The 26866-nt window shown below is 48.6% G+C and overlaps 1 protein-coding gene across 2 annotated transcripts in view; it reads left to right on the forward strand.

Moving 5' to 3' along the window:
* The window catches only part of SGPP2 (sphingosine-1-phosphate phosphatase 2), a 34587-nt gene extending 8026 nt beyond the window's left edge, over positions 1-26561 (forward strand). The window contains exons 2-5 of one of the 2 annotated variants that reach the window (XM_075760992.1): positions 6686-6844; positions 17486-17665; positions 20162-20251; positions 25622-26561. In XM_075760992.1, coding sequence (XP_075617107.1) covers positions 6686-6844; positions 17486-17665; positions 20162-20251; positions 25622-26167 — 975 coding nt within the window. In that variant the 3' untranslated portion in view covers positions 26168-26561. Of the gene's footprint in view, positions 1-6685; positions 6845-9861; positions 9985-17485; positions 17666-20161; positions 20252-25621 lie in introns of those variants that run through there. The other variant, XM_075760993.1, reaches the window with a different exon arrangement.
* Positions 26562-26866: the final 305 nt, after the last annotated feature.

Here is a 26866-nt window from a genome sequence, read left to right on the forward strand (position 1 = left end):
CATGAAGAGCACGTTTTGATGGAAGTGAGGAGTACAGAGGCTCTTAGAATAGTTTTCTTAGTCACATGGAAGTAACTAGCTGGAAGGAAAGGTATTGAGAGGCATGCTGCCTGTGGGATGAATTTAGGAGAAGCTGCAGGTAGGCTGGAGGACAAGAACAGAAATTGAATAGTCATGTCACATTTGAAGGTATGGTTGAAAATTGACTTCTGTCCACTAGGTGCAGATACCTATTGAACAACCAGGTGTAATAAATACTCAACTACAGAATGGGAAACGATAAGCTTGGTAGCATTATCATGGAGGAAAAAAATGGTTAGAGATCACAGGCTGAGCGTGGTTCAAAGGTGGCATGCTATTCTGAAAACAGCCTGCAAAATGAATGAAATTGTGCAAGACTATTCCTTTGGCATTACTGTGTCATTCCTGATCTTTGAGTACCGTAATTCAGGACAGGCATGTTAAGTGCTGCGTCTAGAAAATGCTAAATATCTTCTGTAAGAAATACCAGGTGATTAAGCAGTGGAAGAGAGGACAGTTATGTCCTTTTTGAATGCTTGTAACAAGCTTCTCCCATGTCAGCCTTCAGAGGAAGGAAACAATTTGTTCCTTGTCTGCAGTAGATAAGAAAATAGTCATAGGTTTAAATTTCAGTAAGAAAGTTTCAGGCTAGGTGGCAGGAGAGCAAAGCACTCGGAGATCGCCTGGAGCAAGCAGTGGAGCCTCCACCATCAGTGTCGGTAAGGACAGGTTAAACAAACTTCTGTCAGAGGGATGGGAGTGTAAACCATCCGTCCTTGGTGGACAAGCTGGACTAGACTTTGGTTAGGCTGTCTTTTAGGAAACACGAGGCTGTCCTTCCAGCTGACTGCAGGCATGGTCCTTCACAACCAATCTCAGTCGTGTTAGCAGCCATTCCCCTGTCTCTGAAAGAGACTAGGGCTTTTTTCTTTTTTCTTTTTTCTTTTTTCTTTTTTCTTTTTTCTTTTTTCTTTTTTCTTTTTTCTTTTTTCTTTTTTCTTTTTTCTTTTTTCTTTTTTCTTTTTTCTTTTTTCTTTTTTCTTTTTTTTTCTTTTGAAATTTTTTTTAGGAAGACAACATAATCAATTTTTTTCTTCATTGATTCTTCCTATTAATTGCCTAAAGTACTCTGTCAACTCTAGTCTTATTTTATTCCACTGTAAATGACTTGGCAGATTCTGTTACATCCACTTGTGTTCTTTCAACAGAAGGAAGGAGGGCTAATTATGTTACTTCAAGAGCAATATACAGAAATACAACCTATAATTAAGTCTGCCTCTTGAGTGTTAATCAGAGTGGAAGGCAAAATAATCTGAAGATTGAAAAAATGGAATCTTCAGGGGTAAACTGAAGTGTCCTAACTGTGTCCTGGACCCATCCTAGCTGCAGCGTGCTGGGTGCGTGTTGATCGTGCGGGTGTGTGTGTGTTTCAGCTGACCGTCCTTTGCAGCCCGGAGGGGAAACTGTGGGTGAAGATGCACTGATGTCGGATGTGACGAGTGTGTGCGACATCGATTGGGTGAGCACGGTGCCCGGTGTGGCGGCACCAGTGGGACTCCTGGGCGCATCTTTCCTGTTTCCCACCTGACTGGTGTCAGCCTTTGGTCCCGCAAAGCGTGGCCCCTCTCAGCCCAACTGCTTCCAGCCATCCCCGCTGCTGCTGGCTGTGCAGCACCGCTCTGCTATAGTACCTTGCCGAGAGCTTTACACAGAATGGCCGTTTTTGGTGCTCTGAGTGAATTAAGAAACTACTGAAATGCTACCAGAAGTCTGCCTGACTTTGGACTCCCTGCTTGTTCTTTGAGACCATTGAAAGTGCCGTGATGGTTTGGCTTGAAGCTCACACATCGTAACTTCTCGTACAGTGATTGTCTTGCTTCTGCATCAAATGATGATTCACGGCCGTGTCCCTAATCATTATGCCATTAGTGCGTGCCACTATAAATGCACAACAGCTGTGAGCTGGATGTTGCCTATTTGTGTACTAGTCAACAAGCCCTTTCTGCTAATAGCAGAGCTGGCCAGAACTGTACAGTGGTGAAGAAGGGTTTTCTCATGATTTCTGTTTGTCTCCATCCCCACGTTTCTCAGGTTTCAGATAGCTCTAGATGTCTCTCCAACAACAAGGACACGACATAAACCTGGACAGCTCTTGTTAACTGGCTGCGACACGTTCTGGAGGGGAGAAAAAATATAAATAATTACCTGATTAAAAGTGCTTGAACAGGGCGGGAAGCTGCACATGAGTTTGGTTGGGTAAGATTTTCATGCCTTGGGGCTCCTTGTATGCATTTTGTGGGCTCTCTGTGCTACTGCCCTCCCCTCGCTGTCTTGCTGACATCTCTGTGATTTCTTCCATGTGTCTGTATCCCTCCTTTGCTGCCTCCTCCATCACCTTACTGCTGGTCCTGTGCCTGCCTGCGAGGGGCTCGTGGCCGGGGCACGGTCCCCTTTTCCTGGCCACCCTGTTCTTTCATCTTGGAGCGATGAGTTTCCAGCGCTGATGCTCCCAGGGGAGGTGAACGCATAGGTGCTGGAAATGTTACTGGCTGCTCTCAGCTGCTTGTTGGATCTTCAGAAAACTGAAATTCTGTGATATTTATCTATGCCGGTGAATGGGAGAGATGAAGTCTTTGATATCATTGGTTTTGCTTTCTCTTATTTTCCAAAATCTGATCACTGATACCTAATTTTTGGTTGTGGCTTCATAGGTTGCTTCATTAATCAGGTACAGTTAACAAACATAGAAATGATATAAACCTGTCTACTTGTACAGAATACTGCAAAACTGAAGAGTGTTTTCCCCACTGGTGATATTCCCCACAGTACTGCACTGTGGGACTGAATTGTCTGATTTATATTGTCACTGTATACAGCAGCATCTATATGGGAATTTTTTGATTTTTTTTTGTTGTGCCTGATCTCTTGTGGCTTCTATAAATTTTGTGCCTTTTTGCAGCATGAAAAGAAAAATCTCTTAAGTGAGAAGTATTGCAACGCGTGAACTGGGGGCTTTGGGAGAGAAATTCTGAACCTCTGCAAGGCAGTTCTGTTGGAAGGGAAGCGATGTAATGACTTTAAGAACTTTAATTAAACGCGCACGTCTCCTGAAGGATCCAAAGTAATTGAGAGCTGAGAACAAAATGTTGGTTAATGGTATCTCTGGGTCAGGCTCTGAGCCTCAGACGTCTGATGCTGCAAAGCTTGTCTCTAGAGACAGGGCAGGGAAAGCTGGTGCCTGTTTAGCACTCTGACGAGAGAGATCCTACAGGAATTGGAAGCAGAGTGGTATACAGCTTTTTTTTTTCCGCTCATGTGGGGTGTGCCTCTGTCTTAAAATACATTTTAAATCCATTACATTAGTAGTTCAACTGCTATTCCTTTATCGCAGCTATAAAGTAAAGGCTAAATATTCTTTATGTACATACTGTCTAAAATTATGGATTCCTGCTGTAGTCTGTCGTTGTGTTAGTGTCTCCCAGTTGTCACCGTGGCAGTGGCTTGATCTGCTCTGCTGGCCCTGTCCTTACTGCTCCACAGGGAGGCTCTGGGGATGCTCCAGAGGAGGTTGGGTGGGTGCTGCGGCAGCGTGGGGGCGGCACTCAGACCCCCGTGCGTGCGTGACCTACCCATGACCGGTGTGTGGAGATTGTGAAATTAGAATGACCTACAATAGCCATTTTCTGTGCCAATACTTCAGGTGAGTATTTAATTTATGAACGTGTGAGTCTCCCGTAATTTCAGCAGTTATGTTTTTTCAAAGTAGATATTTTATAGCTGATGAGAAGGGTCATTTGTGTGAAATCACCTATCTTCTGTGCCTGCGAATGTTGTGGCTTATTACACCTTGCTTCTGAAATGTTCTTAAACTTCTGACTTTCTCTACAGCCTTAATAGCTGCCCATTAAAACCTCTCTGATCCAGGCCGAATAGTAACGGAGATGGATGGAGGGGCTGACTCACTGAAAGTGCTTCAGAGGTTGTGGAAGGCATCGGGTCACTTCAGCGCATTAAGTATCAACAAGTCTAAAGATCAGAGTTATTTAAAAGTAGAGATTGAATAAACTTCTGAGAGTGTGAGAAGATGCTAAATGTTCACACAAATAACTGTAATGGCTTTTTACTGCACTGGGGTTAGAATGAGAGTAAAAAGGGAAGGCACTTCACGAAGCACACGAGTCTTTGCAGAAATAAGGGATATAAACGGTAAAGGTGAGCTAACTGCTGGGCTCCAGCACCGGCACTGCTCCAGCAGAATGCAGACCTCTCATGGGCCCGGGTACGAAGGTGCGTGGAGTACTTACAATGCTTTAGGGTCACAATGATTGAAAACATCACTTTTTTATTACTGTACGCTACCTGAAATCAAGTGGAGCAATTCTGTGGTACCTTGCCCGAGGCGATCTCTGTCCCCTGCCTCACATGTTGGGCTGTTCACAACTGCTGGTGTAGTGCTTAAAAAAAGAAAAAAAAAAAAGGTATTTAAAAAATGAACCAAACAACTTGGGGGGGGGGGGGGGGGGCAGATTTCTGATAGAAAAGGAAAAGAAAAAAGAAAGAAAGGTTTTAAAATTCACATGGAAGGACTTGTCCCTGCCTTCTGCCTGGAAATAGTTTTTAACTCCAGATTTCTTTTAGAGCCTGAAAAATTATTTTTTTTCCCCTTCAAAATAGATCACTGGAATTAGAAAGTTTTATCCCTCATCCCACGAGGTTCCAAGTATAAAAGAGTTACCTCAGGGATATGTCTGATCATCTTTGATCTAAAGCACATGAGCACATAATTCCTAATACATTGGAGATTGATGCTTAATTGAAGAATTAGCGATGCCAGAAGAGGGTTTTCTCTGGGGCAATGTAAGTATGGCCAAATACAGTTCCAGGATCTCAGACAGAAGCATCAGAGTTACTAATTGCGCTGGGGGTGTTTCTAATTGGTGTATGAGACTCGAGACACTGAGACTGATTGCTCCGTCATTCAGCCATAGCATGCTGCTGAATTATCTTAGAGGGATGCGGTAACTCATCTGTGACCTCTGTCACTAATACATGGGGGGACACTCTTGCCAGCCAAGCCTTTCAAAAATGTTGACTCATCTTTTCTGTTTATTGATGCAAAAATCAATTTAAATAAGTTGTGGTTTTTTTCTGTGATAGGTGAATGGATGTAACTTCTTTCCATCTTGCTTTTGTTGTCGTCATGGAGGTTGCCTCATTCCATATTGAAAGCAGATTAAGGGACTGGAACTTCTAATTGCTTTTACAATGAGTCACAATTGCATGTCTAGACTCCTTAGGCAATTTTTACATTTTCTCACCAGGATGTAGGATGAGAGTTTCTCTCTGGTAGATCAGATGCACAGTCAAGTCCAAGCATAATAGCTTTCCCCTTAGGAGAGTTTTAGGAGCTTATGTTGAAGCTGTATCTTAATACTGTGTCTGTGCTTAAACCTTCATGATCCCTTCTCAGATCTCATCTTTAGGAAGTTCTTTCTTCTCATATTTACCCAGCCAACTTCCCTATTTTATTTCTTTTAGGGGGCATGGAGAGAGACTAGATTGGCTCCCTTGCTCCTGCCCCCAAATCAAAAAATCCTCTTCACATATGTATCTCCTTTTTTCCCTGAAGCATACAGATGTTTATAGAAAAGGTGATTCATCCAAACGCTGCTCCTGCTAACAGGGTGGGAGGCTTCTTAGTGGTGTACCAATCCCAAGCGGCAGCAGCAGACCTCCCCACGAGTGACCAAAGCCGTGGCCCGAATCCCAGACGCTGCTGTGTGGCGTCCCGGCTCCGGCGGGCTGGGCGCAGCCTCTTAGAGGAGAGAACTCGAGTCTGTGAGGTGGGGTGTGTCTAATGGAATAATCTAGCTGCCAAATCCAGAGAGAAGTGAAATCTGTAGCTTAATAAAATGAAGAAATAAAGTCCTAAACAGCGTCGCCTGGTACTGTTTGCAATATGTCTGCTGGAAATGTTTAAAGAAACAACCTGGGGGTTGTTACTTAAAGATATTGGAGTGAAAATTTGGTGGCGGCAGTGGCGGCTCTTCTCTCTGCCCGCTCGGAGCCTTGTTTCCCCGCTCGGCTCACGCAGCTGCTGTTGCGGAGCCAACTCACGGCTAAGGGCTGTAGCTCCCGGCCGCTGCATCCCGCCGCTGCATCCTGCCGTGGGGTCGGAAGAGCCCCGTGTCGAGGGCGGTGCAGGGGATGCCGCTGCCAGCGGCACCCGACGGCAAATTTCAGGGACTAGCAGGGTAAACTTGGCCTGCTATAATGAGGCAAATTTTAATGAAATGGTTCAGTAATTGCAGTTTACTTTTTAGATTTCAAAACACATTCCCAGTGAAAGCAGTGGTGGCTTTCTTTATCTACAGATGTAGAAACTTCAAAATTAATGCATCGGTGCTCAGTTTCCCTGGAGGACGGACAGATCCAATCTCTTGAAAATCTTTGTCACTGTCACTTAATTAGTTTGAATAGATTTTTGATCTGCAGGAAATGCAGTTGAGCTATCACTATAGTCTTCATTTTAGTATAAAAATTGAACTTAATTTCTTGACACTTGTTCCAACAAATTATTTGGTTTCAGGGCTGGTAAAATTTCTTAAATGTTTGATATAATGTGCTCATTCACTAAAACTTTTTAAAATTCTCTCATTTCCAGGGTTGCACACAGAAGTATATTGTGAAGAACTACTTCTACTACTACTTGTTCAAGTTTTCAGCTGCTTTGGGTGAAGAGATTTTCTATATCACTTTTCTTCCGTTTACCTACTGGAACATAGATCACTCTGTGTCTAGAAGGATGATAATTATTTGGTCTGTAAGTATTCCTATGACTTATTTTTAAATATTCTTTTGTTTTGTTTAAATAATAACCCTTCAAACAAAACCCCCACCATTATTTATGTGTGTAACTTGCCTGCTTGGGAAGCAGAAGCGTTGCGACGCTGAGAGAGGCGCATTAGCTGACGCAGGGTGTCTGCTCATCTCTGTTACATCTTGGACTGACTTATTTTTTCAGCCCAATAACTGATTGAGCTGCTTTTGGTAGGGTTTCCACAGAGCAGTTGGGAAAACACTTTCTTCCCAATGTGTCATGGTATTTTAAGGATAGTTTTTCATTACTTTAGGAAATCTTTCTCTTACCCCAATTTCTTCTGCATAACCTCTTCATGTAGTTCTGGCTTGGTTGAAATCAGTGTAAACCTAACAGGTTTAAACCTCTGCAGGCTGCAGAGGAATAAATGGGGTGCTTCTGCAGTCACTTGGGGGGTGTGTGAAATCAGATTCTCTATTGAAGGCTAAGATTTAAAAGCATTGGTTTTTGTGACTACGAGAGCATCCTCAAATTAACATTTGCAAATGTGGTTTGGGGTACCCACAATAATGTATTTCCATTCTGGCACTGAAAACCAGTAGATAACCAGGCACTTTAATCTGGGAACGGCCGTTGTTTTGTCGCTGCCGTTGCTCATCTTGGTATTGATCATGTCTTTGCTGCCCAAATAAGACCATTTTAGAACAAGGAAAGGAGGCAGGAAGCGTCTCTGGCAGATGACAGACCCTGGAGGTTTAGCTGTCAATCTACACTGATTAAGAAATTGAAGCTTGGTAAAAACTTGGATGTGATATCTAGCTTTGTTTCTTTACAGTGAAGCTTCAACTTGACTTAGTAAATTCTGGTTAGTAATATTCTGTCTTTTGTCCAAATAATATGATGACAAATAATAAAATCAGTTTTAACTGGGTCATACACTTCAAATGCACCTGGCCTTGGACAGAAGGCATCAGCTGTTCTGTGCCAGTAACCCTAGTCAATACATTTTACAAAGAGAACATGAAAAATAACTTGCAGATGAAATTTCAAAGTAGGTGGACACTGTATAATTAGAGTTGGGTTTTGGCCAGGAGTACACCTACGGCTTCTGGAGACGTGCCACAGAAGATGATAATTGGCAGTCGCTGCCTTCTGGGTTTGCATATTGCTCAAAGGATAACTCTTCAGAGCTCCTTGCATGCCTTTCTGCAGACTTGCCTTGCCTTTACCTTGCAAGGGCTCCATCTGAGTACTGGCCAGATCTAGGCTGGTTTAATTAGAGTATTCGAGCGTGCGATATTATGATTATTAATATTACTTTTCCAGTTACTGAGGAGTTTTGGACTTGCATTTTATACTGAAAAGGGGAAAAGGAAGAGCAGTTTTAAATACACAGGCTTGTGACAATCTGTAGTTTTAAAAACATTTTAATTATATGTAATCATGAAGTGGCTAAAAACGTCTGTGCAGGCTATGCATTAATCTTACGGCAAGCTCAGCTGGGTGCCTTATTTGCTGGCGAGCAGGCTGTGAACAGGACTCGGCATCCACGGTGCTGTACGTGGCGCCGGTCTGTCTTGGGCGCCTTGGTCGTGTACGCAACGGCACAATCGGCTCAGCTGCACGGGAGGTGCCGAGGTGGTCCACGTGACAAAGCTGTGCTTTTAAATTGCCGGAAGGTTTTTGGCATGGCACTGGAAGGATGCGCCTCCGGTCGCGTGCTGGTGAGCAGGAGTGCAGATCTGCAGGCTACCTGCAATTCAGAGTTTTAAAGAAATGTTCCTCTTTCTGCTTGGGTGGTGGTGTGGGGCTCAGAATAACCGTGTTAGGTAAAAGTGAAAATCCAGGTAGCCCGAGAGTCTCTTGCGACAGCTGGCAGTGAGGGGCAAAGTGTGGCACCCAGGCACGGTCTGCAGAAGGCTCTTTCCCAGCTGGGGAAAGGAGTTGGTCTCGAACGGGGAGCCCTAAGGAGAAGGTGGAAGTGGTTCCCTTGGAACGCTGTTTGGGGTGAGGCGAGATGATTAGTGAAGCTCTTCAGCAGGGAGAGACACAGCGGAGCAGCAATGACCTTTTCGTGAGCCTGCTGCAGAGCGTACGGGGACGTTGGGTAAAACCCGGTCGGTGGCACGGCACGGCACGACGAGGGGGCTTCGACAGGGTGGGCTCACCCTGGGGCGGTGGGGGAACTGGAGTGGTGCTGAGCGTGGCGCTGCACGTCCTGTGCCATTGTGGGCTTAACCCTGTGAGTTTCTGCTGCAAACTGGAGATGACAGTGTCGGGGTCCCAGGGTGAATCAGGGGAACTTCTCCCCTTGAAAACTGAAGCGGTGTTAATGCTGTTTATGAGGCCTTGCCGCCATCTTATCTGTAACAGTTCATGCAGAGCCAGTCACCCACGTTTGAGAAAGATAAATTTGAACTGGAGCAGGGCCAGGGATGATTAGGGAATGGGCTATTTTCTGAGCAGAGACTGAAAGCTTAGATAAGTCCCTAACAAAATGAAGTTGGAGAGAGAATGGGGCTGACTGTAAACACCAGGGGAAGGAAGGAAGGCAGGTGATTCTTCAAATAAAAGTACCGTCACAAGAAGAAACATGCATAAGACAGTCACAAATAAGCTAGGGTGAAACCAAAGGCTGTGAAAATAGCTCTAGAAGGGCAGTAAGAAAAATTATGAAGAGTTCATTGCAGCAGAGGAGAGGACTCGGTGCCCTGGGATGTCTTTTCCAGTCCTGGGTCTCCAAAACCAGCTGCTCCTGGTTTTCATTAGCTGGATGGCTCTGGGAAACGCTGGCTGCGGTCACATCCAGGTGCTTTGGGAGCTTAAAACAGCACATTGTGCTTCCACGGTGCCTTTCCTCCGAGGATTCACGGCATACGTGTAGGATTTATCTTTCCCTTTATGGTTAGATGAGGGAAATAACTGCCTGAAACCTCCGAGCAAGATGCTGGGTCAGTGCCGAAGGTGCCCCGGTGTCTTCGCTTCCCTTCTTCAGCTCTTTGAAGTAAACGCTCTTGAATCTGCAGAGCCGAGGCTTTGATGCCTGTGACTCTTGCTACTTCAACCAGGAAGTACGGAGATGAAAAATAACTTCACAGGAACCAGCTCCTACTTGAAATTTACTGCACATCTTGGCTCAAGAGGTGAAAGTTCAGTTTGTTTTTTTAATCTCTGCACCCCTTCAGGGTTGGAAGCTTTATTTTGGTGTGGAATTTCAGTGGTAAGGTAGAGACCTGGAAAAAAACCCAGTTACGGTTTCTGCTTGCTATTTAGCATGCTTGGAATTTTTTTTTCTTGTTTTTTAAGGGCGTGTGGATGTAAAATGCATACACACCTCTTTTGAGCCTATAGAACTTTAGTTTATAAAATATAAGAGCTGGCCAGCATGGACTTTCTCAGGGCAGGTGTGGAAGCCGCCGGTGTGGAAGCGCGAGCAGCTGCGGACTCGGGCGAAGGCGGCACCTGGGAAGGAGGCGGTGTTTGGGTGGCGGGGGGTGCCAGCGGGCACCCGCCGGGCTCCTGGAGCAGCCCTGGGCGCAGGCGGCTGCAGCAAGATCAGGTTCTGGGGCTGAATCCATGGCAGTGTAGTTTCCCGCCTTGCTTTTCAGAGGAACAGTTTTCCAAAGGCTGCGGGCAGTTAGTTGCTTGGGAGCGACGAGCTCTGAACTCGGGCGCTCGGAGTAACCAGGAGCTTAATAACCAGCAGGAATCATGACGCCGCTGATGTTACTGTGCAGCAATCGAGTCCCTGGATGCTGCTTTGAAATGCACTTTGCAGCAACCTCTGGGTTTATTGGTTCTTATATGTTTGTTATTTTTTGCGCTTTTGCAACATTTCACCAAAACAAGCTTGGAACAGCCCATAAAGGTACTCACTGGAAAGTCAAACTCTTCAAAGTGCCATATATTACACTGTATAAGAACACGTATTCAGGCATTTAAGTAGCTACAGAATGTCAGAATACAAAATAAAGGGTCCATAAAAGAAAATGCTGTGTGCAAGATGATAAAGTGTTTATTGAAAGAGAATTTTGTACATGCTGGTAGCTGTACTCTATCCTTGAAGAAGAAATTTCGTAACTGAGACCCTGCATTGAGGTAAACACTGTGTATCTGATGCCAGCTCCAGACTGCTAAATCTCAGTCAGAATAATTTAAGGTGAAATTTTAATCGGAAGCCTTTTGTATTTCACTAGAATTATAAGGGTTACAGCTTCCCGGTTTTAGGTGATAGATGACAAACCAGATCAATGTGGTGGTACCAGGACACTGTGGCCCCAAATTTATCTTATTTAAACCCATCACAAGATAGTCAGCTATCTTATAGTTTTGGCCGAAGACTTATTTTAAAGACAGAGTGCACATCCTAGGGTGTTGGTAGGTTACGCTTCTGGAGGCACGAGGCTCTCTTGATCATCTTATTCTGGTTTTGTTTTTCTGAAGTCTGACTTGAGAGAGCCGAAGTGCTCCCTGCTATATATATATATCTATATGTTTTTAAAGCAGCTGTCTGTGCTGTCTCTTCCCTCCTCCTGTCCGCTGCTGCCCCTTACCGAAACAGGCACCCTGCGCTGCCGCTCGCCGCTGAGCGCCGCGCTGCGTGTGGTGGGCTGGAGCCCTGCCTCCTGGAAGTGCTGCTCACATCGTGGCCAGGACAGCTCGAGTAAGCGATGGAGCATCCCAGCGGCTCAGTACAACCTCGAACGTCCTGTTGCACCTGACCAAATCCTTGGCAAACGTGTTGTAAAGTTCCTGTGCAGCTAAGACAAGATTGGTGTATTTTCTGGAAGACAGCAGCCGCTTTGGAGATGGCAGATCCTTGAGCTCCCCTAGCCAGCCACCCTCTCACGTGAGGCACGTGTGCCTCAAGGAGGTGCCCAGCCTCGCAGTCGCCGTTGGCCTCTCTGCACATGGGGAGCAGCCGGGTGGCTCGGGGTGGTGATGGGGAGCGGGATGCAATTGGACGGTGGCGTAGGGTCCCCCAGGCTGGGGGTGCCTGGGCTTCTGCAGGGCTTCCTCCTCCGGGGCTGCCACCAGGGCGAAAGGCCAGCAGTGCTGGTCGGTGGCTTTCATGGTTATTTCCCTGAAGCCAAACCTTAGTTCTTGGCGTGGGTTGGGGGGTAGGAGGAGCATCTCCAGAAGAACACGCTCTTCCTCGCTCTGCTCCTCTTTCACTGTGAACCAAGTGATGCTCGAGGGGCACAGCCGCAGCTATTAGCTGTTGCAGTGTTTATCTACTCAATTAAGCCTTAGTTGGGGGATGCTGAGAATAGAAGCTGTGAACAGTGCAGGCTGGATGCTTGGTTTAATTTCTGTATGGTGAATCAAAGTCACGCCTGCCTTGACAACCACAAAAAATAGCTGGCATTTTCAGGATACAGTCTTTGCTTCTGCTTGACTAATCTCCTGCAAATGCCAGTTTATTAATAGTGCATCCTTACGTTTTTACCCTCTTTCCAGTGTTGCCGATGTGCTCTGTCATTCCTATCAGCACACAGCGGTTATGACAAAAACAAAAGCAAGATCATTTTCAAACTGTAAATTTTCTGTCTGGGAAGACAAGAAGTACTATTGCAGGGCAGAGCTTCTAGACCCAGATGATAGAGTTTCTGTTTGGGAGCCAAAACAGGAGATTCAAAGTCAGGCTGCCACAGCGCGAGTCTTGGGGAAGAAGTCACCGATGTTATTTGACCCCACATCTTCTCTAGAATTTCATCTTGTCCTTTTGATAGATCAGTGGTGCAGATGGGAGAGCTGCAAAATCAGAACTTGAAAATAAACACGTTCTGGTTCACCTTTGTTAGTTGAACTATTACGGACTGCAAAAAGAATTGCTCCTCCTGCCCTTCGCAGGCCTGTGGGACGGCCAGGTGTGTCCGTCCCCGTGCAGAGGTCGTGGCAGAGGAGAGATGCCCGGCGCACGAGGAGGCTGTGCCACGTGCAGCACGCCTGCACCTGGGCCTGTTCCCTAAAACCTGCCAGGTTCGGGGTCTGCTGCCGTGTGAGTGTTCCAAAAGGGAAATCGCGCCCTGAGGCACCGGGCCTGTGCCTCTGCTCGCGGAGCTGGCGCGGCCGTGTTTGTCTGCGTGCCTTCGTGCTTGCGCTGCGGTGGTAGACCTACGTGCAGCTCTCTTGCTTCCTGCCGCAGAAGTGCCGCCCACAGCCATTGCAAGAGTAGTGAGCGGGAAACCATTGAAAATGCCAGGGAGCACCCGCAGGTGAGCAAACCCCCTCCTTAAATTAACGAAGCAATACCAGAGTTATGCAGATGTCAAGGAGCCACAGGGAGGGGAACAGCCCCTCACCCAGAGGTGGGGACAAATGCGTCAACACCTGGACCTATGTGGATGCCAGTGCTTTGAGTTTGATTTGTGATTGTTCGCTAAAGCAAGATCTGTTAAAACACAAAGATAAATCTATCTTGTTTACCCCAGCGCAAAGTCCCAGGTGAGGATGTGTTTCTGGAGACGGACCATATATATGACTCTGAGCAAAGTCAGAGGAAACTCTGAGAAAAAGGCTATTGTGCTGCTATAGCAACCGCTAATTGCGCTCATGTAGTAAAGGTAATGCTGTTGACCCGTAGCAGCAATAAAGCTTTGCCTTTCCTTCGCCTGATGCCGTGGCTGCAGGGGACTGCTGTTCCCCTCACGCAGCCCAGGCTGCCCCAGCAGTACTGGTAGGCACTGGGGTTTGAGGAGAGTCTTGGTTTTAAGTTGCTTACATCAGTACAGAAAAACTCTTTGAGAGCGGAACGAGTGTGTACAACAAGTAGGACGTCTTTACCCAAGTAATTTTGAAATCCTCCTTCCTTTGTTGTAAGGATTTAGTTCTGAAGGCTTCAGAGTCATCTGCATAACACTGGAAATTCAGAAAATCCCAAACTGAATAATGGTGGTGTGGGCTGGGGGTTAGAAAAGCGCCCTTGTGTGCCAGGGTTGCTGCCTAGGCCCATGTGTTCAGCCTGCGGGGTTATAAACACGGGACCCCCGGGAAGGATGGCAGCTTCGGCGCAGCCTGTGCCGCATCGCGCTCCCAGCACAACCGCAGCGTGCCGGGCAGATGTGGTAGCACCTGGCAATGCAGAAACGGTAGGGGCTGGTTCAGCTCTGAGCGGTCAGGTTATAGCCGTACCCTAGATTTCCAGCGTGGATCTGTAGCCTAGACTGCTTAGTGCTTCACTGCGGAGCGCAGCAAGACACGGGTCGCGTATTCCCTTGCAGCGCAGGGCAGGAGCCCTTGGGAGGAAAAGCCTGCCTCGCCTCGCCCCGGGCGCTCCTCTGCCTGCGGATGCAGCTCACGGGCTCAGCCAGAAAATGAAGCATCCGATTTGGGTCTCAGCGAGGCAGAGCAGCGGCAGGGGACGCGGGAGCTGTGCAGCCCACAGCCAGGGAGCTGCTGTTTGTCTGAAGCCATCGTGAGCGTGCTGTTCGGCTTACCTAGGGTAAGCTGGAAATCCCAGCAAAATCACCCAGTGCTGTGATCTTGGCTTTGCGACCTGAGCAATCCCAGGCTACCTGCTGGCCCGCACTTGGGATAATTTTTGCCCATGCTAAATTTCTTTCCAGGGCCATCAGAGATTTTTGGCGTCGCGCAAATAGGTAATTCAAGCCAAGCGTAGGTGAGGCTTAGCCTGTTCCCCCATGTTTGTCTCTCCGTCTCCTGTCTCCTTTCCCGTGCTTATGGTTCGCAGTGTTTATTACAGAGATTTTTCTCATGCTAGGTTAAAAAAAGCTGTTAAGAGGCCAAAACATTCAGGCTGCTTGCTTTCTTTCCCGGGACTATTAGCGAGTAAATCCCAAATTACAGAGAAATAAGGTCAGGAAATAATGAAATGTGGTCTAAGAGCGAATATGCCACTTAACCAAGGCAGATACCTACCATCCTCGGAAGATGAGAGCTGTGGTAGAGTGCAATTCAGATATATCCTGCAATTAAATATGATGCTGTAAGTGTGTTTCTGCACAACACTTGTCACCTAGCGACCGCATCTGCGGTGGCTTCCTACCTGTATTTTTTTCCTGTTTGTGGCTGAGCTCTGGGGGTCTGTGCCTGGTACGCTCGCAGGGGCACTGCCCTCAGTCGCCAGCTGTGTGACGGTCCCCAGCGGGACTGGCTGATGCTCTGGGCTGGGGAGGGACGTGCGGCTCCCAGCTGGTGCTCTGCCTGCCCCGCTCCGTGCCGCAGGGCCGTCTCCCCGGGGAGGGGACCCCTCTGCCCACCACGGGCAGGTCTGGCAGGAGCTCTGGGCTGCTCGCTTTGCCGTGCTGTGAGCCCCAGAGCCCGCGCAGTGCCCGGGCAGTCCTCTGCTCCCCCAGCCGCTTGCGCGCAGGACGTGGGGAGGCGGGCGAACCAGAGCAACACCTTTGGGTGTTTGATCTGGGTGGCTTTTATCAGTGGTGCGCTTGTCATCTTTCGCCTTCTCGGGGAAGCCTGCCAGTTCTGCTGGCGGGGGGTGTTTTACTGCAGCCACAACTGCCGCTTCGCCAAATAATCCAGGACCTCGTGTGTAAAACCACGTGCACAGCACCCAGATAAGCTAAAGGCAAAGGTCTGCTGCTTCAGAGATCAGGGCTTAGTCTGAACGTGATCGGGGCTTAGTGTGAACGTATTCTGGGCTCCTCTTCATATTTCATGGAGGTCGTCTCACCTCTCATTACTGTATGTGTCTATACAATCGGTTTTTTAAAAATAGAAGGGTCAGGAAGGAAGGTGTTGTGAGGCTGCCTGGTATTTTTGCTTACCCGTACCACCTCCAGCATTCAGCCTGATTTTCACCATCAGAAGTCCTAGCATAGCCTTCATTTCAAAGATGACTCATTTCCCTTTCTGTAATACTCTTACGTACTAGTGCTAATAATACTCTTCCAAGTGGAAGTCATTATTATAGAGGACTGCTGATAAACTGGCTCGTCCTACCTTGCCTCTCAGATGGTATCACAAATGGTAGCCTCAATGTTTTATGTTCTGTCAGAGAGAGTCATTTTGCTTTCAACCCTGGAATTTAATTAACTTCCAATAGATGTGCCTGCATCCATTTGGAAACTGGTGGCATTAACCACAAAACCCACGCAGTGGTTTCTTTAAGACAGTTGTTCCCTGAGCCTTTGTCGGCTGTGAACAGTCGGGGCAGGGTGTCTGCTGCCTGCCCTCTGCCCCGTGTAGCCGGGTGAAGTGGGAGCAGCCAGCCGTGCCGCAGGCGCTGCCGCTAATAAGGCGGCAATGTGATTCATGTGATGAGGGATGAAGGATGCAAAGGCACCAGCGGTCCCTTTTCCAGGCGCTGGTGCTGGCTGTAAACCTAGCACTCCTTGAAGCATGTGCTTGCTGTAGAGAGGGCAGTGAAGGAATGTGACTTTTTGGCTTTTTCCTGGTCCTGATTTGTGAATTCTGAATCCTGATGTCTGTCTTTTAATGTGAAGCCATTTTTTAAATGGCTGGTGGGAGAGGGAGGGACGCAGTGTGGCTGGTGACAAATGTGGCGGCGGATGATCGTGTTGCTGTTCTGGCATATGGCTAACACCAGCATGGGAAGGATGTTATTTTAAGACCCCTCCTTTGCTAGTGGAAGCGTGAGAAGCAGAACAGCGAGCCGTCTCGCACAGCAACTGAGTTTTCGTGGCAGATGTCAGTTAACCTGATTTTTGTAATTAAAAAAAAAAAAAAAAGAAAAAAGGTTTCCTTTGTTTCGTAGAGCTTGCTTTGCATATGTCTGGCTGCACTGTCCCAAGGGAAGAGGGTGACGATAGAAAGGAAATACATCCTCCAGGGATAGCCTGGTAGGTTTTGTTCACATCCTTCTCACTGTGGATGCTGAGAGCCCATTGCCTTTGGGAAGAGGGTGCTGAGGAGCAGAGGATATCAGCACGGCGGGTGCCCTGGGTGCTGCTGGACGGGATGCTGGCCAGCTTTGCCTCTTGTCTCTGCTTCCCATTTCGTCTGCTTGCGGTGACCTGAGAATGCAATATTCCCCCCCAAAATCACTTCATTGCAGTGCTCGGTAGCTAACGAATGGAGCCCTTGCTTAAACCTCGGGTGTGCCGAAAGCCCTCTGTTGTTGGGGAGTTAGGCAGGAGAACTGGTACTTTATGTTGCTGGTCCAGTTTTCCCTCTGCTGGCTCCCCGAGGATGCCAAGGTCATTATTTAGCAACCCCACGGGTGGCGTGTCCCTGCGGGGCTCCTGCAGCACCTTGTGCGCTGGGTGCAGGGGGAGCTGCTGCCGGAGAGCTGCTGCGGGGAGCTGGGAGGGACGCGGCTGGGCAAGGCGGTGATTTCAGAAAAATATCTCTCATAGCTGTTTGCTTTGCAGGAGAAGGGTTGTAAGGAATTGGGAGGAACTTAAACTTCTCTAATGTGGGGTGGGAGCCAGCTGTCCATCTCACACCATCCTGTACTGATGCATCTCGTCAGTGAACCCTCCTTTTGGTCCCACTTCTGATCAGGTTACAACACGGTGCAGTAAAACCATCGCTTCCTTCGCTGACCGGGATAATGGAAAACCCTTTAATAATTCAGGGGATAAATTCTGCACTTGGGGTGGTGGATTTTGCAGGAAAAAGCGCAGAAATAGAGGTGGTTCTTGGGTGGGCTGAGTGGGGATTGCCTGTGCTGACTGACAGCCCTGTGGCCTTGCCTCTCCCCAGATAGTGATGTACATAGGCCAGGTCTCCAAGGACATCCTGAAGTGGCCTCGGCCCCTCTCGCCGCCTGTCGTCAAGCTGGAACTGAGGACGGATGCAGAGTACGGGATGCCTTCCACCCATGCCATGGCAGCTACCGCCATCTCCTTCTCCTTTCTCACTGCAACCGTGAATCAATACAAGGTAGGGGGTACAAAAAGAAAAAACGAAAAGGAAAAAGCATGCATCTGCTTCCAGCAAGCTACAGAAAACTAGCAAATTCAGAGCTGTTGCCACTTCCAGAGGAGCTCTGTATTTATTTTCACAGATGGGTACTTTTCCCTGTTGTTGCTGGCCGATAATAGACACAGTAAGAAATTTGGCAGAAATCTCCTTCCTGTAGCACGAACCCCACTCAGAGCCACGGGCGGGCTGTGCTGCCCTGCTGTGGTTTGGTGGGTCGCTGTGTTTTCGCATGCGGGGCGGCTGCGGAGGGAGCCGTGGTGCCGCTGCAGAAGATGCCCCGCGTCAGTGTTTTGTGCTTGCCCCGTGCCCGCCAAGCCAATGCCGCACGTCGAGAAATGCCGGCTTCTGGGGAAACCGTAGGAGCTCTGTGTCGCCTGGTTTTTGTGTGATGCAGGAGAAGTTTCCTTGGAAATCCCCTGGCTCTAACCTGTGCTGGACTAGCAGCACACAACACGATTTGAGAGCCTGTTTGTCAGAGAAGCAACAGCAGATTCACTGCGCTAGAGCTGGAGGCTGCTTGGGGAGATCTCATCGTTATTTTCCCCAAACCTTCAGTCTTTTATCTTTCCAAAAGGTTTATTTCCCAGAAACTCATTTCTCCATGAGGATTATTTTCATTTTATTTTATGACTCCAAACATATGTTTCCTGTACTCTAGCAATAACAACTTCCTGGCTGCACCATATTTAAGTGTGTTTCTCAGCCCCGTTAAGTGTATTTCAGAGACAAACCCACGTAACCACGAGGGCTCGCCGTACGGCCGGGGGGGTCTCGCTGTCGTGGCGTCCCCGGGTGTCCTCCCTGTGGTGCCAGCCCGTGTGCAGGGACAAAAGGGGCCACGCGTTTGATGAAAGGTGCTGTGTCCTGCGGCCGTAACTCATAGAAACGGAGATCTCTGAATTAATTGGACTTCCAGACTCATTAGGTCCCAGCCATGAAGCAGCGGGCTTTGCCCCTGCCCACAGCACAGGGATGAGCGGGCAGGTCGGTGGTGCCCAAATCTGCGCTGCCAGCCTCCTGCTCCCGGTAATGGTTTGGTAACTGGTCGGCGGGGCTTGGCACTGGGATAGGGATGGGGATGGGGAGGAGGAGCCGTAAGGTGGGATATTTGTCAGCCCCGCCAAAAAGACCCGGGCGGCAGCACTTTCTCCTCCTCCTCGATTGATAAGCTACCAGTGGGACACGGAGCTCTTCACAGGCTGTCTCATAGTTCTTGGAAACTGCCATGAAACAATAAAGCTGCTGTAAAATAATTAAATGATTTAATTGCCTCTATTAAGAAGGAAAAATCTACCAGTACATTATACTGCTATCTTCTAAAGCTGCCCTAGTCATCAATTACCGATCTGGGCTGGATCCCAGGCTGCCTGCTGAGGGGGGAGTAAAGTGGGTGTAAATCCTCCAAAGGCTCAGAGAAGCGAGGAAAAAAATAGCATTTTGTGAACTGGGAGTGACATCTGCAGCCAGGTCTGAGCTCTCCATTTTGGGGGCTAGAGTACGCCAGGGCAAAGGGGCAGAAGGAGGTTGTTATGCTTAAAATTTCCACAGAAGCGTTTTTGCACTGACCTGTGGCCACCCTGGTCAGTCATCAGCCTCTCGGCAGGGGATGGAGACTTTGTGTCAAATCAGGTGAATTGATTTCATTTATTTATATTTCGAGTTGGTTTATTTTTTCAGACAAAATGTCCTTTACAGACTGAAAGGAGCCCACCAGCCCACTCTGTTTCAGGGTTTGAATGAGTGGCTTAAGGGCAATACGTTAAGCTTATTCTTTACCAAATGTGCAAGGGGGGGTTTCCTTGTAAAATGTTCATTTGTTTCAACACTTCTCTCCACGTTCATAGGCAACTCAGGGAATTAAGCAAACCCAGCTTTGTAAGAAGATGATTAAACCTGAAGTGTCACAGGGAAGAGTGGTCCTGACTGCTTTAACAGCTGGGCTGCACTTTCAGCCCAGACGTTGGTTTTCCCCTGCCAGCCCGCTGCTGGAGGACTATTGATCACGCCTGTGGTCCGGCTCCGCAGCTATCGCGTTCCCCTCTGGCCATCTGGGGCTGCGGTTCAGCCTCGGGCATCGCTCATACGACGCGCTGTGCCTTTTTCCCTTGGGGTCTTTAGCACTAACGTGGGTTTTGCAGGTGGATGTTGTGAGCAAAAACTGTGCGGATACCATCTATTTCCCAGGTTTTCCCATGCTAAGACTAGACTTTCGCAAAAGCGAGCGCTGCAGATGACGAAACGACCTTCCCGCAGGATTGCACGCTGGCCGATGTGAAGTCTCGTCTCGGGTCACGTTGATAATCCCTTTGGGAAAGTACAGCTCAGGAGCCGCTGCCCAACGCGAGATCCTTATGTCAGTCCAGCTGCTTGGATGTTTTATTTCAGAGGTATACTGAAGTTAAAGTGGATAACGGTGTAATGGGCGTATTTTTTTTTTTTTTCCCCTTTTCACAGTACCCATTCGAAGTGGGCCTGATAGCAGCATTTGTGTTCTCGACGCTGGTGTGTCTCAGCAGGCTCTACACAGGGATGCACACAGTCCTGGTAAGGATGCCGCGCGCCGGTCCTGCCGCCAGCTCTGCTTGCTTACCCACAGCCATTCCCAGCTCCCGCTCTTCAAGCGATGTACGTCCTGCGTGGCCGCGCCGCTGTGGGAATATAGGAGCCATGCCACTGAGTTTCAGGCTGTACGTTCAAAGGCAGCTGTGAGGAAACCCTCAGGCTATTGCTATTTGAGTCTGAAGGGGAATTATTTATACCATTAGGGAAGCAACGGTGTGCGTGGGTTGAGGAGCCGGGTGAGGTCGGTGTGGCATCTGAATCGGAGTTCTCTATTCTGAAATTTTAATTGCGAGGAATGCACTTGGGCAACTGACGCTGCTCCTTAGCTAAGCCTTTTGTGCAATAGTATCACTGTTGTCAGCGAGAAATATTCCGGGTCGGTTTAGCCTGGGAGTGTCAGGGAAGGAATAGCAGGTTGGTGAGTCACGCTGGCAACCATCGAGAGCGGAGGAGAGGGTTACGTGTGGCGAGTGAGGGTCCCTTGGGGGTCTGGGGGACAGCATCTCTCCTCTTACCATACAGGGACGTGGCACTTAAAAAAAAAAAAAAATTATGACAAGCTTCTGGTTTTCAGCGGGAAATAAATTCATTCTTAAAGGACTGAGACGCACAAATACTTTGTCCGAAAATAAGCGTAAAGTATCTGTGACTTTATATGACAGGCTTGTTGGGCACAGTTGTTCAGAGATGTCAGTCCTGCTTTAAGAACAGATTTTAGTGTAAATTTAATTACGTAGTAGCTGGTTCCTTCTGACGAGAGGAAACATTACTGATCTGCTATATGTAGTGGTCAGAGGGGTGGTCCAACTTCCCAAGTACGGATAAAAACTGCCGGCTACTTCCCCGCAGGAGTGTGACATGCGTTGTTGGCTGGTTGCGTATGCATAAATAATTGCATTTTTTTCCTAAGTAATAATTATGTTTGTAATAAGGAGACTTGGTGGCTGTGAGAAAGAGAGCCCTTATGAGGGGCTATAAAATATAGTTTGACCTTCCCTTCCAGGCCTAGTGGATCGAAACAATATCTTAAACCGAAGCTGGAGATACCCTCTCTTGGCTAGTGACCTTAAGTCAATCAGTAAAAATTCTTTGCATACTTCCCTTGCCGGTCCATCATAATGAAAGACTCCTCTAAATTTGGCTGGATTTTAGGGTAAAGAAAAAAGTCCTTTGTTCCTTTTACATGATAAAAAAGGGCTTTAAAATAAGAAAAAGCTCCTTAGTTGAAGTGTGAGCACGGCTGCCTTTCAAAAGGGCGAATGTATTTCGCCGGGGTCTTCCTCCCGCGCGTGCCGTGGTGGGGACGGAGCTGGGGAACGCCTGATGGGCACAGCTGCCCAAATGCAGCCCCTCTCTCTGCAGCAGCGTCCCACCTGCAATGACAGGTTCTTTTGGGGAAGAAGTGCAGTTCTGAGCCGTTTGCCACACTTTGAGGGGTGGCTCCCACCCTGAGCTGCCCGAGGCGCCACGGGGCTGGGGTGCGGCAGCGGCTCGGCCAAAGCCACCAGCCGAAACAGCCTCTTCTGATGGATTTTTTTGCTGGGGTCTTAATAGAAAATGAATACCGACAGGGTATAATCATGTGTTAAGTGATCATAATATTTTAGTAGCAAATGAACAGGAAAATATATCCAGTGCATTAATGTAACTGAATTTTTCCGTTTGAGGAACCAGAGAAGGAGCGGCAAGGCGGTTGCGCGGTGCTTTGCTACTGCCGTAGCCGAAGCTCCGGTGCAGGGGCCCATCTTCTGTAGTCGCAGCTCTAAAAATCAGTCCGTGTTTCAGCATTGCTGGTGTTGCTTTCGGATCAGGAGTGGCCTCAAAAAACACAGTTACGTCAGAGGAAGTGATGTTACAATTAAAGACCTGCACCGAGCCGGTGTGAGAGCTACCTGCATCATTACAGCCATGTCAGAACGGAGCCTGTGCTTGGGAAAGGCAACGAGGGGCTGTTACCAGGAGAGCGTCACCCAGCCAGAGAAAGGGCCGGAAGCAATGCACTTCCACTGCTGGGGGACAGCGGAATTACCGCCACCGACCTTCACCGCCATAACACGAGAATATCCCCCGCGCGTGGAGAAGCAGAGGCGAGGCAGAGTCCTTCCTTTTAGGTGGTAAATGATGGACCCGGAGGAGCTGGTGAAGAGGGAATCTGGAGTTACCTGGAAAGGGCAAAGCAAACATTTGTACGTGTTTTGAAGCAGAGAACCTTGAAACGTTTTAGGGGTTATTTTTTTTATTATGAATTTCCTCCTGCACCAAGCTGATGGGTCTGGCATTCGCTGTGGCAGCAGAGCCAGGTCCCCCCAGCTGCCAGTGCCAGGACCCGCAGACCGTGCTGCCGCGCTCCCTCGGTGACAGGCAGAAAGCGTTTTGAAGCGCCCCGGTCCTGCATCCCAGGCATCGCGTGCAGCTGGATTTATACCCCAGCTGTTTTACTTTAGGTACCTGTAGCACAGGAAAATAACCTGAACGACTTGCAGCGTGAGAAACCTGACGCTGGCCTGTTCTTTAGGGAGCAAAGCAAAATGACGGCACTCTAGCTAAAATCGATGGGAGCGAGGCCTCCCTTGGGTGGACCCCGCGGAGATGCTCATCGCTCGGGGGAGGCAGGGGGGTGCTGTGCGGGAGCGGGGTGAGCTCTGCACGGCAGCGGGGGGGCCTTTTCGGGGCGGATGGAGCCTGTGGAGGACTTGTTAGTGCTGAGGGAGCTGGGGCATCCCAGCAGGGAAACAGGAGGTTTTCAGTTTTGCCAGTAGTGCTGCACCTTGAGCAGAATTCGTGCCTGCCCTCATTTAAAAATTCCTTTATAATTGCGGGTTTGGCAAGAGGCTAATCTGTTTACGCAGGCAGACGGGCAAGAATGTGCTTCCTGGGAGTGTGAACAGCGCCTGTACCGCCGGGAAAAACTGAGGTCCCGCTCCTGGGTGCACAGCAGGGAGAGTCCAGAAAAGCAGTTTTTCTCACAGAAATCAGAGCCATCCCTTCTCTGCTCAGCTTCTCCTTAGTTCAGCAGGCGAGGGGGGAAATCATGAATTCTATACTGCTAAGTGTTTTTGTAAAGTGTTGGTCTTGAACTTGCCAGCCTGTTCTGGGTGTTCAGGAAATCAAACCTCTGCCCGGGGTACCGAAGGGAAGGGAGTCACTACTGATGCCCGCGGCCGGGTATGTCCCGCGCGCTCCAGCGGCTTCCAAGGAGTCTCCAAAATGAGAACCCCATACTGGTGGATGGGGGGAAAACAGTATGAACTACTAGCCTCCAAACTTTTTTGATCATGCACCCCTATCAGTAAAAAATTTTTGTAGCGTGCATGCCCAATATATGTATATTTATTTGTGGATTATATACAGGTATTACTATACTGATAAATACATTATAAAACATACAGAAAAACAGAAATTTAAAAAAGGGTGAGATAAGGATGAAATAAACACTACTTTTAAAAAATATATATATATTTAATTTTACTTATCAGTGGTGCAAAAAGTATTTTCTTCCCACAGCCCGATGGGTTGCCTTGTGCACCCACTTTGGAGACCACCGGTCGGGAGCAGAGCTGGTTGTCTGGGTCCTGCCTGACAACTACAGGAACCGCGTCCCTGCAGTGGGGCTGAACGGGAGGATGATAAAATTCAGAAAGCTTCCATCAGGTCCATAGACAGAGGCCGTGTGCGCCCTGGCCAGGAACAGCTGGAGTCAGCTGGGTAAATCTGAGCAAGGCATTTGGTAGGGCAATGTTAATGTTTGGTTTAGTGGCTTTAATTGGAACAGAAAAGCACGTGACCAGCTTTCGAGTTTCACTCCTTACTCGCGTGTGGAGGGGGTATTGAGACGTCAGGACTTTTTCTTCTAATACAAAGTGGACAAGTATTGGGGTGGGAAATGGAGCTGCACAGTGGTGATGGGATTTCTGAGCATCAGTGCTGGGAGCAACCCCCGGCTCTTTCGTGGTGACGCGGTTACTTGGTGTTGGGCCAAAACACGCCATTGCGCATGAAGTTACCATTTAAAAATCAGTATCAAAAGATAGATTATTTTGCTGTTGTGAAATATTGACACCTAATGGTATTTTACACGTTAGACATCTGTGAACAACTTTGTGTATTTCCATGGGTATCCTCATGTCATGGATGAGGGAATAAATGTAAGTGAGAATTTGTATTAGAAATATGCAAAATGACTCTGGGAGCTGCTTAAACCCAAATATGCTGTGAACCTATTGCCTGGCAGTTGTAAACAGCTAAAGTTCAGCCATACTGGAGTAATGCATTTACCAGAAAGTCATTAAATATTTCTGTTGTGAAAAAGTCCCCTCGTTCCTGCCTAGCTATAAATGAAGTTCTCATAAATAATTCATTTCAGACTGTGACCAAGCATGGTCGTAGTCAGCTGTCAAGACTCGGTGAAAAAGATACAATCTCGAGAAGAGGACATTTCTGTCTGTGATCAGCTCTAGGTTTTGCAGGGCATTTCATGGCCAGAATACAAATGCTGCTGCCTCCTGAGCAACGCCGGGAGAGCAGCACGGGGAAACCTGTTATATTGCTTTTTATCTGGCTGCTCTCGTACAGATGGCTTTTGTTAGGGGTTACCTCTTGTCTCCCCTCCCAGCCTTGCGGTTGACAGCAATCAACTTCTCGAAACACCTTATTTGTCTCTGTTAATAAATTAGGTTTTAACTATGCGCTTGCCTTGGGCGCTTAACTACAAGCCGGATTTCAAAGGCTTGGGCAATAAATTTGTTCTTGATGTATTCCTGCCCGGCGGTGCCTACCTCTCGCTGCAGTCGGCAGAAATCATGGCACGGGCACCACGTCCCGCAGCTCTGCGCTTTTCTCCCCTGGAGCGTGCGTTCCTGGACTGGCTGCTTGTCTCTGACAAAAGACAGCATCTTCCCATTTATGCAAAGCAAGGAAGCGATAATCCTACTGATATGATGAAATTACTTGTAGGATTATGGGAGGGGAAGAGTTTGTACGAAGGCAGTTTACTGTGATGCCGTCCCCGAGATGGAGTTGTGCATTGCCTTCTCCGTTGAGGTAGCAGATGGAGGGTGCTCTTAAAACGTGAAAGCAGGTGAGGGGCAGAATCTCACTTGTTCAGGGGAAAAATGTGAGTCAATAGATACGTTCACATGGACAAGGCCAAGGTTGGGTTCATGGGTTGCCATGTTTTGTTTAGCGCAGGCTTCGGGTTGTCGCTGTGCATGGACGGTGCCGTCGCTGTGAATTCGGGGCGTTCCTCTGCTGCTGTGCGCTCACGAATGCAGACGCTGGTCTTTTGTCATCACCTGAGAATATCTGTTTTACCTTCCAGGTCTCACAAAGCTTTTAAACGTGATGTCTTTGCAGGATGTGATCGGCGGAGCACTGATTTCGGCTGTGCTGCTCATGCTCTTGTATCCTGCGTGGGACATGATAGATCACTTGCTGTTAACCAGTCCCTTCTGTCCGCTGCTTTCCATAGTTGTGCCTCTTGTCTTATGTTACAACTACCCCAAACTAGACTACTACAGCCCTACCAGGGGAGACACCACAACTATCTTAGGAGCAGGAGCTGGAGCAACTGTGGGATTTTGGTTAAATAACCAGTACGCCATGCCAGCCTACACCAGCGAAAGTTTTCCGCTCAGATTTCCTCTGATCACCGGTAAAATAGTGGCGGTTGTTCTGGCCAGGTTCTTCGTAGGGATCTTTGTTATTCTACTGACGCGCCGGCTGATGAAGCGTGTGGTCCTTGGCATGCTGCGCTATCGGTACAAGTTTTCCATCGGCGACCTGGAAGCCCGAAGACGACTGGAAGTCGAAGTGCCATATAAATTTGTAACGTACTCCTCAGTTGGCTTCAGTGCTACCGTGCTTGTGCCGCTGCTGCACGAGCTGTTGGGATTGATGTGAGCGCAGCGCCTTCCTTACAGAGTAACATATGGCACCACCGTTGCAGAGATGCGATAAGTCGTTCGAGGCTGGTGACTTCACCAAAAAGTGTTTTGTGCCTTTCTGCGCTGGCCTAAAATACCAGATTTGGCAGAGTCACGGGAATTGCTGTACACAAGTAACTTTGGGTTTGAAATCACTGACCCCGCTGTGTCCGATAATTAGAGACCCCTGGCCCAGACGACTAAAGATGACAAGCACAGAGTACAAAGCCAAAATCCCTGCCGGAGCGGCGGCAGCAGCTGGTTTGCTGGGGGTGCCGGGAAGCGTGGCTGTGCCTGTGGGACGCCGGCCCCGTGGGCTGCGAAACTGCCTGCCTGGCCGGGGGGTTGCTCCTGCTGCAGAAGGAGAGCGAGCCAAGGAGGGGCTCGCCTTCGGGGCACGGGGGGGGGGCAAGCGGCTGGCGGGGCAGGGGAAGAGACAGCCAGCCGAGAGCCCAGCGTGGTCCTTCAGGCGTGCAGAGCTCTTTCCCTGCCGTCCCCTGGGGATGGGGCGAGGGAGGCTGGCTGAGGACGGGGAGATGAGGTGGACGGAGGTGGAGGCTCCTCAGGCGCTGGCGCTTTCCCGCTGTCGGGCTGCGGTGGGAGCGTCCTGCTGGCCGAGACGGCAGGTTTCTTCAGCAACCCGTGTTGGCAGAGATCAGATGGTCACACTTGGGTA

This window comes from Balearica regulorum, chromosome 9 (genome assembly GCF_011004875.1).
Source record: "Balearica regulorum gibbericeps isolate bBalReg1 chromosome 9, bBalReg1.pri, whole genome shotgun sequence".
Classification (NCBI taxonomy): domain Eukaryota; kingdom Metazoa; phylum Chordata; class Aves; order Gruiformes; family Gruidae; genus Balearica; species Balearica regulorum.